The 12,849-nt window shown below is 34.6% G+C and overlaps 1 protein-coding gene across 2 annotated transcripts; it reads right to left on the bottom strand.

Moving 5' to 3' along the window:
- Positions 1 to 159: 159 nt before the first annotated feature.
- LOC140979242 (alpha,alpha-trehalose-phosphate synthase [UDP-forming] 1-like) lies at positions 160 to 9,608 on the bottom strand. Of its 2 annotated transcripts, XM_073444577.1 has the most exons (18): positions 9,176 to 9,608; positions 7,790 to 8,195; positions 7,508 to 7,605; positions 6,781 to 7,169; positions 6,520 to 6,634; positions 6,297 to 6,398; positions 5,934 to 6,084; positions 3,418 to 3,506; positions 3,054 to 3,102; positions 2,871 to 2,971; positions 2,499 to 2,686; positions 2,237 to 2,354; positions 1,785 to 1,961; positions 1,584 to 1,706; positions 1,418 to 1,505; positions 1,203 to 1,333; positions 1,016 to 1,114; positions 160 to 921 (listed from the first exon to the last, which is right to left on the bottom strand). In XM_073444577.1, the coding sequence occupies exons 1-18, from the start codon at positions 9,215 to 9,217 to the stop codon at positions 541 to 543; spliced, it is 2,847 nt and encodes a 948-aa protein (XP_073300678.1). In that variant the 5' UTR covers positions 9,218 to 9,608; the 3' UTR covers positions 160 to 540. The 2 variants fall into 2 exon arrangements, 1 of the variants encoding a protein (XP_073300678.1); XR_012175705.1 differs by lacking the exon at positions 160 to 921 and having other exon boundaries at positions 1,418 to 1,483.
- Positions 9,609 to 12,849: the final 3,241 nt, after the last annotated feature.

Consider the following 12,849-nt stretch of genomic DNA (forward strand, 5'->3'; position numbering starts at 1 on the left):
TCGTTGAAGATTTTAAGTACATGTACCTAAAAACAAAGAAGAATTCCAAAAGAATCAACAGGATTCAACGAACATTGAAGTTTTACTTTACTCGAAATTATCGAGACAAGCTCAATCATGTTGTAAAATACTGCAGACCGATTTCTGAGCTAAAATATTTGGAACCATGATATATTTAGTTATTTGATATTGATATCTGCTGGATAAGGCTCAGATTTGAGCTCGAATTCCAACTGTAATGCAGGTACATTTGTACGCACGCTCACAAACAATTTCCAAATCAAAAGTTCACGAATATTATGGTTGCTTTCTTCAAACTTTACCGTGAAAGAAGCTCATAACTAGTAAGTTTGAAGAAAGTAAACTATGGTTATAAAAAAAACTAGATTTTCATGATCATGAATTCGAGTTTACCTCTAGAGGATTTGGAGAACCAAATCAACGATCATGCTAATCCTCTCATCGTCTAGCATCACTTCAAGTGTCTTTAAGTTAGGATTTGACCCATTTTCTCGATTTCCATGCATTACAGCAACGAACTCACTGCTGATAATATGCAAGATCTTTCAGCAATGATACAACTTCAGCCGATGATCCCAGAAGATATCTCGCATTGGAACGTTTTCTTCCCACCGCACATGAGAAGTAATTTTCACTCTTGAGATCTAGAACTGATGAGCCTTCCTGCATTGTCATCATGTCCCCTGTACTAGACCAGCAGTTCCCATTTCCATTACTGCTGCTATCTTTCTTGTCTAGCATTGGATAAGGAAGAGGAGACTTGTGGCAGAATGGCGAAAACTCATATTTTGTCGTTGAATTTAAAGTACTTCTGCCGAGGGAGTTGGGCAATTTGGCTCTTGCAGTAGGTGCTGGACCGGCAGGAAGCTCTGGCTCGAAAAATTTGTAAATATCTTCATCCTACAACATTTTTCCACTAGTAAGAGAAAAAGCATGATGCTTCAAGAATCGTCCCTAGTTGAAGTTTCTCCTGAAAAAAGAAGTTATATTTCACCTTCGCAAGAAAGTGCCCGACACACAGAATATAATCAATTGGAGCTTTCATGCCATTGTGGTGCACGATTTCGCCCAAGATTCTATCTATTGCTGCACCCTAAAGAGACATCAATGTTGAAGCACAAGATTTCAACTTCGCTTAATTGTACATAGAAAACTTTATAGTTATATAATTAGCGACTTACCTTTGTTACACCAACGGCACGGACCTCAACCGATCGCCCACCCTGGACTACATCTACAGAAGCATTTGAAATCGGCCCAGTCCACAGATGCTGCAACAGATCCTTTGATTGAAGCTTCCCAAATTCTACATCTAATTATTCATTCGAAGAAAATTAATTTATACAATACTATTGAAACTAAACAGAAATTCCGAGCATAGTGCTTTTGAGATCACCTGCATATTTATAATTCCACACAAGTGATGTCTCGCGAAGTTCAAAATGAGAACGTGGAGTTCTCTCTGTAAAATATTCGAACACGTGCTGAAAAGATTTTCATTTGGGATGAGGATTTCATAAATACGAGTAACAGATGCTGAATGGTGAATATAACATATGCACCTGGACGCTGTCAACCCAGTCCATGTTTAGATTTTCAGGCATCGTAGTCATCCAGTCTTCTGTTGTAAGACGCAAAAACATTCCATGTTCTGCAGCTAACCACAAATTATACTCCCCAAAATTCTGCAGAATGAATCAGTCAACATGTAGAATGTGCTGATACATATAAAAGCTGGTTGATTATCTGTGAAAGCAGAAAACCTTGTCAAGAACATTTCTATTGCTTCCACTGAGGACGATAATTGTGGTCTTAGAGTCATCGGAAAGTCTTCTCAAGGGTTCTTTCAAATCTGGATGTAACTTGATCTCCATTTCTTTGAATTGATCAATCCTTTGTCCTTGGGTATCCACAGGTTCAGTTAGTGTTGCATTAAATCCCTGTGATTCAGAGTCTTAATCTTTTATCAACATTGGAGATAACAAAGAGATCTTATTTATGGAGTTATGTTCAATTAAAAGTCCACTATTATTTCTTTTGTTATAGCTTAGACTGTTAATTAATACATAGAATTCATGGATAATCTATATATTTATTAACAAGATAACATGATTTCTCTAAGCTTTTGACATGATTTCATTGCACCAAGTGCAGTAAAATATTATTAGAAAAGGGTATACCATAGATCGTGGAAAAAAAGACTCAGTATGATTACCAAAATAAGCAAGCGATTATTTGACTGCAAATAACGCTCAATAACCTCCTCTTTAGGAAGTAACGGCGGAATTTGGCGAGTCCTCAGCTGAGCTTCAACGACTGTGTCGTTGAGTTCACTACATGCAGAAAAGAAAACATTACTTCAATGGCAAAATCCTGCTCATACACACTAACTGAAACAACAGGACATGCCTACAGCAGGGTAAATATAGATTTTAATGTTCAAAAGATATTAGAGCCCAAGTTTGTCTGCACTATACCTTACAAAAGTTTCGGCCCATTCTTGGGACGTGTGAGTGGTGATGTGAGTAAAATTGTGGCGATGTCTTTTTTCTCTTTCATCTGCTGGCATAGACAAAGCATAAGCAATCGAGGCAGCCACTTCCGTGACATTCCATGGATTCACCAATATTGCTCCAGCACCAAGAGACTGGGCAGCACCAGCAAACTAAAAAGCCGAAACAAAAATACATACTTGAGGTGCAAAACTAATCGTTTAGATCACTTAAATCAAACTTCGATACATTCATAACTTGCATTTTATATACCATCCGTACAAACCGTAAGCCATCAATCTTTCTGGAAATATAATAGCCATACAACTTGTCAGGAGGCAGAGAATACATACTTACCTCACTTAGAATGAGAACCCCCTTCTTTGAGGCCTGGCAGGCCACATACTCATAGCTGACAAGATTCATTCCATCCCTTAAAGATGTTACCAGAGCAACATCTACAATGGTAAAAGGTGGGAAAATTTGCGATACAGTTCATAAGTTCGATGACATAGTTGGAACTATATAAGAAAAGTGTACCAGTGACAGCATATAGTGCACACAATGCATGAAAATCAAGAGACCGGTCCTGGAAACACAGAACAAAAGTATTAGAATAAAGGAATAAATGTTTTATGAGAAAATCGCCGAAACATAATTATTTAGTTCTATTCTAAGATCTATCTCAGGAAAAAAAAAATTTCTACTTTTTAACTCGTGATCAACCAAGTTGCACACAACAATGCTAGCAATTATTTTCAAGACCACGAAACGGACCAGATTTATTTTCTTTCTTATTGCAGTTGCTCTAAAATAATTAAGTTACAGTATTAATCCACCATTTAACACCAAAAAGCAAGATATAGGTATATCTAGCTATATCAAATAAGGCATTCAATCTCACTAAATGATGTATGGGAACAGCAGTAAGGGTTCCAAATCTTCCATTTATCCGGCCCACAATTTCATGAACTTGAGCTGAAAGCTTCTGATCTGCCAGAGATAAAGCAACTTTTATTAGAATTAGCCAAAAGTACAACATTTATCTTCACTAGAAACGTGCACGTGCATTGCACGTCGAACCAATTCGATTTAAAATAAAATTATTGAATCCGATAAATAAACATGATAATTGCATATCTTACAAGTTACAAACAATGTTAATCATTTATATGTTACTTTAAACAAATACTTTAATTTTAATCTTGCATATTTTCCCCACACAATACGTGTATATATACATATATATGTTTAAATATTTATTACTAATTTTATCACAGAATATGAAGTTTAAACAAATTATCAGTGTCATTTATTATAGGCAAAAGCTTGTGTGAGACGGTCTCACGGGTCGTATTTTGTGAGACGAATCTCTTATTTGGGTCATCCATGAAAAAGTATTACTTTTTATGCTAAGAGTATTACTTTTTATTGTGAATATCGGTAGGGTTGACCCGTCTCACAGATAAAGAATCGTGAGACCGTCTCACAAGAGACATACTCTTTATTATATTAAACACTTAGTAGAATAAAACTACCTTGGTTTCTCTTATGCAAACACCTATCTCTACCAACTTTTATCTTGTTATCTAAAAAACAAAGCTCATAAAAAAGTGAGTCAATGCTCAGTACGTTCATAATCAATCATATAAAGAAATTAGACATATCTTAAGTATCAGACCAAAAACTATAAGTCATTTATCAACAAATATCACCATATTATAGATTAAATCCGATAATTATTCAAATGATAGAAGCATCTATTTCCGCGAAATTAATAATAATAATAATAATAATAATCACATGTATCTGTATATATCAGGGTCACTATTGAGAAGAAAATTGTTGAGTGCAATAATTGTCCTTGCTGGGTAGAGCAATCGAAACGTGATGCTTGAGCTGATGTACGGTTTAAAAGATTTGAGTTGCACTGTTACCACCAACTATAACTTTTGGTAAAGCGACAAGCGCTTGGTCATACAGACCGAGCATTTGATGCAAATATCAACTGGTTATAGATATCATATAAAGTATTCATAATGATTTATTATACGTCACTTATTGGGGTAACTTTTTATTCATACCAAATCATTCGCAAATATGAAATTACAAAAGCTGGATATTCACAAATATAAATAACTACAATGAACATAATAGATATTAATAATTATTCATTAATATTTAGACATAAAACTTCTGCAAAATATTATTTATTAAAGTTTAGTTGTATTATTAAATTCTATAAAAATATAAAAGATTGTTACATATAATGTTTATTATATTTAGATAAATCAAGGACAATTAATATACGGACACACTATATGTTTTTCCCTTTGTATTTTTCTTTTGTCTTAGTTTGACTTTAAATCTTTGTCCTTATTGATTTTTATTTTTCTAAATTAGCCTTATAGATTTTAAGATAACTTCCTGGTTTCTATCTTGCCTTTATTATTGTTAATTAATTTAATTAATATTCATTAATAAATAATAACATTTTAAATTTATGCTACATTTCATTGAGATTTTTTATCCCAATTATTCTTATTGATTTCAAGAAAGTTTTTCGGGGTATTTTTTTATCTTTATTATTTTTAAATTAATTAATTTAATAATTAATAATAATAATAATAACTAATAAAATTTTAAGTTTTATTGTGAGAGCGTCTCGGTTTCTCTTTAGCCTTTATTATTGATATTGATAATTAATTTAATTAATAACATTTTAAGTTTATATCACATTTCTTTGAGCTTTTATCCTAAATTATTCTTATTGATTTTAAGAAATTTCTCAGATTATCTTTAATTAATAACATTTTAAGTTTATGTTACATTTCTTTGAGCTTTTTATCCTAAATTATTCTTACTGATTTTAAGAAATTTCTCGGATTATATTTTGTCGTTATTACTGTTAAATAATTAATTTAATTAATGTTAATTATAACTAATAAAATTTTAAGTGTAAAAAGTCAATGGAACTTATTAAATATTAGCAAACAGTTTATTTGGAATAAATAAATGGACACATACAGATTAAAAATTCAATGAAGTATATTAAATATTGATTTATATTACATTTCATTGAGTTTTTAATTCTAAATTATTCTTATTGATTTTAAGAGATTTATCTGATTATCTTTTGTCTCTATTATTGTTAAATAATTGATTTAATTAAAACTTAAAAAAAATAAAATTTTAAGTGTAAAAAGCAATTAAATATATAAAATATTAGCAATTAATCTACCTAGAATAAATAAACAGACACAAACTAAATACTCATGGAGCTAAGCTATAAAATGACATGAAAAACCTCAAAAAAAAACCTTGAAAATGTCCCAAAATATGGTAGAAAATGATGGTGAGGACATCAGTTAGGATCAATACCAACTTATTTAAATTGAGCATTAGGATGAGGATACATACACTCTGGAACATCCGTCCTTGTTGGTACTGCTATTTGTACAAGTACTACCTTGTCACGCCAAATTGGATTTTCCTCAAGGAATTTTTCGAATGCCAAAATCTTCTGAGGTATTCCTTTAATCATATCCAGTCGATCAACCCCGAGCATTACCTTTTGAAATGAGCACGAGTGGTATTAGAAACTAAGATATTGAAGAATACATCAAAACATCAAAGTAAAAAAAGCAATCATTTCGAATCTGAAAATCAAAGAGCAAGTGCACAACACTAGATTGTGTAGATGTTATAAAGAGAACACATATTAATGCTGGGAACAGTAAAAAATTCATAAGTGTTTATGGATCCTTCATGTTTGATATTTACCTTTCGTCCTTCGAATCTCTCTTTCAATTCTTTGATGTGATCCTTCACTTGAGGAAGCTCAAGGGCTCTAATGAATCGGTCAGAATCTATACCAATGGGAAACTGTAGTTCGGAAGTCCTAATGAAATTAGTATTAACTTAATAATGTGAAATAATGTGCACTGCATTTCTTTTCAAAGTATCCACACAACAACATAATTCTGGTATTCCATTATGACTATACCGCAGCTACACGAGTTAGCTTTCCTTGATCTTCCACACCATCAGGCGTGCCTTCTAGTCCAAGAATACGAGTACACGCACTTACAAAATGCCTTGCATAGTCATACGTGTGGAATCTAAGAGGAAATTTAAGGACAATAAATCAGTGAGATAGACACTAATCGTTTACGAAAAGTGGCATGTACTTGCAGTGACAACTTGGTGTAAAATGATAACACAAGAAATACAAAAACTATTAGGCTAAACGTAAAATGGGACATACCCGACTAAATCAGCAGCAAGAACAGATCTTAACAGTTCTGACCTTGATGGCAGTGTCCGGTGAATTTCAGAGGAGGGAAATGGTGTGTGCAGAAACCAACCGACTTTCATTTTGTTGTTGTAATCTTTAAGGCACTTAGGAAGAAACATCAGGTGATAATCATGGCACCACACAACATCTCCCTCCTTGTAATGCTCATTTACAACGTCGGCAAACATCTGGTTTGCCTTCTTATAGGCAGCAAATTGGGACTGAAAACTACGCGTGGTAGCAAGACGATCTTCTTGTGGAAGCCCGAGATAGTGAAAAAGAGGCCATAATATGTTGTTGCAGTAGCCATTATAGTATTGATGGACAATCTCTTCGTCTAGAAACACAGGGATGCATCTCTGTTATAGGTACGATGATAAGCGCTAGATATAAGTGTCAGAAAAGTTAGTTAAGAAAGACGTTAGCAATGTCAAAGGTAGATACAAAAATAATTGGGGGACGAAGCTAAAAGTAGAAACTGTTTACATACAGGAGCTTGACATCGCTTTGTTCTTGTTTTTACAAATAGAAAAAAAATACAGGATCAATAAATTCACAAAGGAGGGGGCTAATAGCCCTATTAACCCCATCCCCCATTAATTCATGTGAATGATGATGTAAAACAATATCTGCAAAAGAAAAATGCACAACTCGAGAAATCGATGGCTCGTTGACGTAGAACAAAAAGTTTACGAACCTTTTCGGCAAGAGCTTTAGTTAGTGATCTCTGTCCGACTTCATCGGGAACATTTACACCAGCCCACCCTATCCACCTCGCTTCAAACTCGTTGATACCTTTAAGAGGACATAATGTGAATTCTAAGACTGATCGCAGATAGATGTCCTAATTGTGTAGTAAAAATTGAAACACAAGTCATACAAAAAGACAAGTATAAAACTAGAACCTTACAGCCAACATTACATTGAATCATTTTGACCCATTGCTAAATGCAAATAGGCATTCTCATTAGGTTCTTACCCAGAAGAGCGCTAACTAGGCCTCCAACACTGATTTCAAGCGTCCACGTGTCTTCACTCTTTCTAACTGCAGAAACGGGCAGCCGGTTTGCCACTACCAGTAGCCTCTGTTTTGGGACTCGAGCATCTGGTGTCTCACTGCCATCATTCAGGGGTTTTGGTGAATCCATCCCATTGAAGAAATCCGACTCTCGAGATGCCTTATCATCTTCGGACAAATACAGGTTATTTACAGTTCCAAAAACATCCATGTCCCCTTCATTGTCTCTTGACTCATCTGTGGAATGAAAAGATTTAGTGAACCTTCTTAGCTCTCTTTCTCTTAGTAGACGTTCCAATCTACTCGTGGGCGTGGAGGGATTAGAGTCATAATGGTCTTTAAGAATATGTCTGATTAGTAATTCATCCTGCAGCAACAATTCAGACAACAATTCGCACAATTATTTTAATTTTAGTATACAAACATAATAATCAAGTACCAATCACTTCCCATATTACTTTCCATTTCACAGTCATTTGTATGTAGTTCTATTAGCGAACATACATGACTTAGTTTAGAATTTACAATTGTCGGAGATTTACTGATACATGACTTTCCTGCTCGACAAAGCAAAAGTCTTAACAAGATTTTCCAATTTCTCGATAGTAGATTCATGCAAATATGAGCATTCTTATACTAACATTTTGATATCGGTTCATAGTAAGTGTCTTTGTGATAGATTCTATGAAAAGCAAGGTAAAAAACAGCGAATAGCCAGGATTGACATTTATGAACAGATAAAGTTACAAAAGACAAACAAAATCCATGTGATCAGTATTTATGCACATGGATCAGGGATGAAACTTGTATTTCAGAAGTTTCCGTAAAATTTCGATCTTTTTCATATTGCCCACCCGAATTCGATGGCAATGAACAAAACTAAGGGAAATCAAAATGAGATCAAACCAAACCAAGTCATCAATAACAGTTGTCTACCAAAAGAGTAATGCGTTTATTAGTTACATATATATGGAGCTCTTACAAAAATAACTCAATTGTCATTCAATGAGTGATAACGTAAATACAAAATTCAATCGCCATTCAATGTCATAAAAAATGTCAGGACAGTGAAGAACAGGCAAATCAACAATGTCTACAGCGTTTCATTCTATTACATATATACTTGATCACATTTAGATTCTGATGCCCGCGTAATTCAACAAAGACAATCACATAATCACACGCAGACCAAAACTCAATTTTTAAGACAAGGGACACTCAAAATCATTTCAAGCAAACCGTCGCATTTCTTGAAATCAAGAAATCAGGAAACGATTGATTGCCCATTCCGAACATCGAGAATTCAATGGAAACCCAACAAAGAAACACAAAGATTCAAGATTTTACCAAATTGTTGAGCGAACTGCTGTTTCTTTGCGAAGACTCCATCTCCTCTTTTGTCAAACAGACATGGCCATCGATCCTCCTCCACAAAGAGACGAAGAACGCAAGTTGGCAAGAAAATAAGGATATTTTTATTGGCTGTGACCAAGAAATATACAGCAAAAAAAAAAAAAAGAGAAAGAAAGAAAAAGATCTTGCAGGCGCAGATTTATCTAACCATATATAGATACGAGATGAGAGCAAAACAGGTTTCTTGATCGCCGAATCTTTGGAAATGTGATGTGCACACAGCGTTTTTTACTATCCCGCCATGCAGATTTTGTGTGACAGGTGGGATCTATGCTCATTACAGTATACGATAAGTTTGTTTACCTAACACCGAAAAAAGCGAAGCCAAACGTAAGCTTCATAGAGTCCTACGTGTGAGTACAACGTCAGTGGGATATGGAAACTCCACAGAATCTTCAAGATTTTTTTTTTTTTTTTTTTTTATCTTTTCTAGGTTCCAGATTTTTTTGGTTCAACCGTCTGCTGGACCAGGCTCTCTGACGAAGGGGTTTCTACATTTGAGCCCAAATTGAAGCCCGTTAATGTTAGGTTCTGATTTCTAACCCGAATTTGGTTCTATCAAGATTTGCAAATAAATCATCTTGTTTAGCATGAATAATAAATGGTTTAAATTTTAGACCTAGACGGTCTCATAAGTATATAATCGTGAGACGAGTTGACTTGATATATAAATATTAATATTTTTGACGTAAAAAATAATATTTTTTCATAAATCGATTTTGGTCGGATAACCGTCTCACGAAATTGACTTTTGAGATCGTCTCATATGAGCTTTGTTTAAATTTTACTACTAAAAAAACATAACAAACTTCAAAGATTAAACAAAAATTTAGATTGGAATCCATGTAATAGATTCCAAAATCTCATAAAGTAATGTTATATGAATTCACACATCAGATCTTCTAGAATTCAATTATTCAAGCAAACTTAAATCTTAATTCAAACTTATGCAGAATTAAAAAAGATATTTGTGATAGTTCATGAACAAAATTGTATCAATTAAAGTTAAAATGCGAAGGAAAATTTTTGGAATTGAAAAAAAAAGTAAATTAGTGAATCTAAAAAGGACGTCATTTTCAACTCTCATACACTTAATCCAACCGATGTGAAACATCTAAAACACTTCATCATTAAAACTTAAACATAACTCAACTTCAAAAACTAGCTCAATAGGAGAAGATTGTCCAAATCTATATATGCATCTCTCATGGACTTAATCCAGTCAATGTGTGACATTTAATATTACCAAATAGTAATGGATATTATTTATGTATATCCCTGAAACTCTCTCGATTCCGACCAGCTGGGCTTTGCCAATTCCTCGTTGAGTTGTTCTCTGTGTTTTGTAAATAGTTTTTTTTAAAAATAATTCTTTATTTGTAGCCAGTAAGGCAAGAACTGGGCAGGATACAACCTAATTGATAAAGGGGGCCCTGCCCTTAACATCCCTCCATCTTTGCTTTTTGAACATGAGCATATTACTTGTCTCTATTTGAAGGCCGGGCCGGGTGTGAACGATGGAGACTTGGCTTCCTTAGAGATTCACATCTTTGTTTAACGTTTTTGTTTTGCATAAATATTAATTAAATAGAGGCATAGACTTTTTCAAATTGATTGGGTATTGCATGCATGCTGTTCCTCTTCACCTGCCTAATTTAATTGCAAAGGGACCACCAAACGTCCGATTCTATCATCGCATGTGCAATAAATGCTAACTCTTTAATTATATATATATACTCACTATATACTGTTTATTTCATCTACTCATGTGGGTATTACCCGTGATAGGATGGATGATCAAGATTTTATCATGTATATATAGGACTCACTTTTTTTTGGAAATTATATGTGTGACAATATCTTACCCGTTGAAATGAAGTGATGGTATTGCCCACATAAGTAGGATCTCATCTACCACTATATACATGCTTATCTTATATGTATTATTAATTATTATCCACCATGCAATCACACCATTAATAATAAGATGGCTCGACTTTCTCACTAAATAGGGTTTTTTTTAAAAAAAAAATTCAAAACGAACGTACGTACGAGACCCGTCATCGATGGGCAGTAAGCCGACCTCAAAAAAACTAATAAATCCGATGCGTTTACTTCACTGGCCCGGCGGAAGGTGATTGACCAGATCTGAGTCGGCAAGAGCGCAACAAAATAATTAATTGACGCGCCATATTACTATTGATACCCCTGTGAGAGCCCGGGTCATGGATGACCCGAGATATCAGATGGATTCTCAAATCAGGGTCAATCTGCAGGATGGATTCTTCTGAAGTCGGTNTTCCCAAATCAGGGTCAATCTGCAGGATGGATTCTTCTGAAGTCGGTCATGTGCAAGCCCGGGCTCTACTCTCCGGGCAACCAGACGCCCGGGCTCTTATATAAGCCCCCGGTAGGCATTCTAACCGGGCCACCTCGATATGAGCACCGCACTCGAGTACACTAGCAGAATTGGATGTGGGCGACCGTCCTATCTCTGACACTAATCCAAGTGGTTGACAAAGTCAGACAGGCGGGATGTGACTAGTGTGTGATTTGACATGTCATAATGTAGCCGTCCTACTATAATTAGTAGGTAGCACGCAGATCGAGGTCATCAATGCATCCCCTACTATAAATACCAGGTTTCATCTTCACATTTACATTTTTCATTCATACACAGCAATATCACACAGTCATCACTTGACTACATTGGTTTTATCGCTTGAGTACCCTGCTGACTTAAGCATCGGAGTGGCCACGCCGGACACCCCTCCGGCGCCCATTCACGAGTTCATCTCCTTGTGTGCAGGTTACAGCTGAAGTCATATTACAGAGATATGTCTCCTTCCTCTTATTCCTTTCATTATCTTGATAGCAGATCCGGTGGAGCATTCGACCCGGCTCGTCTATTTCACCCGGATCGCATCAACTATTTTATAGGTGCACAACAACCATGTGAAGAATTAATTAAGTGAGATTGTTGACCTGGTTTTCTCTTGTTTTAGTTAGTTTTCATAATTAGTCCAATTAAGAAATGTAAAGCTGTAAGTAAAATAACACAAACAATTTTAATGTTGTTACTTTCAGAAGGTTTTATTTGACGGGCATCACTCGTTCTGAACTTCGTCTTGATCGATATCTTTTCCAAATTGCGGATTGTTATATCCCGAGATCACCACATTCCTTTCTCATTCCTTTCTCAATGGGTAATTACAAGGCTCAGAATATGTGTGTACCGTCAGTAATTGAAGCTCTGATCAAAATAGAATGACATCAATGTGGAAATGTTAGTAGCTTATCTGAGCAAAATTTGTTTTTCTTCACAAAAAAACGTTCACAACAACCGATACTATCTCCGAATGATATAACACTTAAATCTCATGATGACCTTCCTCGACCACATTCATGTATCCAACAAATCTCAAAACATATTCAAACAATTATCTTTTTCAGTTATCTACATATCTTCAAATCTCTAGCTAATATTTTTAATTTTCTTGACAAACTAAATGAAAAAAAACATAAAAATCATCTAACAGATATTTATAATTTCTTTTTATATGTATAACATAGAATATATAGTTCTTCTTTTATTCATTATATATATA

This window comes from Primulina huaijiensis, chromosome 1, assembly GCF_012295235.1.
Source record: "Primulina huaijiensis isolate GDHJ02 chromosome 1, ASM1229523v2, whole genome shotgun sequence".
Taxonomy (NCBI): Eukaryota; Viridiplantae; Streptophyta; class Magnoliopsida; order Lamiales; family Gesneriaceae; genus Primulina; species Primulina huaijiensis.

Bases quoted from the DNA above. Each gene is read 5' to 3' on its own strand.
- LOC140979242 (XM_073444577.1), bottom strand. From the start codon at position 9,217: ATGGAGTCTTCGCAAAGAAACAGCAGTTCGCTCAACAATTTG. The intron at 3,507-5,933 runs GTATGTATCCTC...TATCTCTGGCAG, and splicing joins AAGGACGGATGTTCCAGAGT to ATCAGAAGCTTTCAGCTCAA. The intron at 1,962-2,236 runs GTAATCATACTG...TCTGAATCACAG, and splicing joins ATAATCGCTTGCTTATTTTG to GGATTTAATGCAACACTAAC.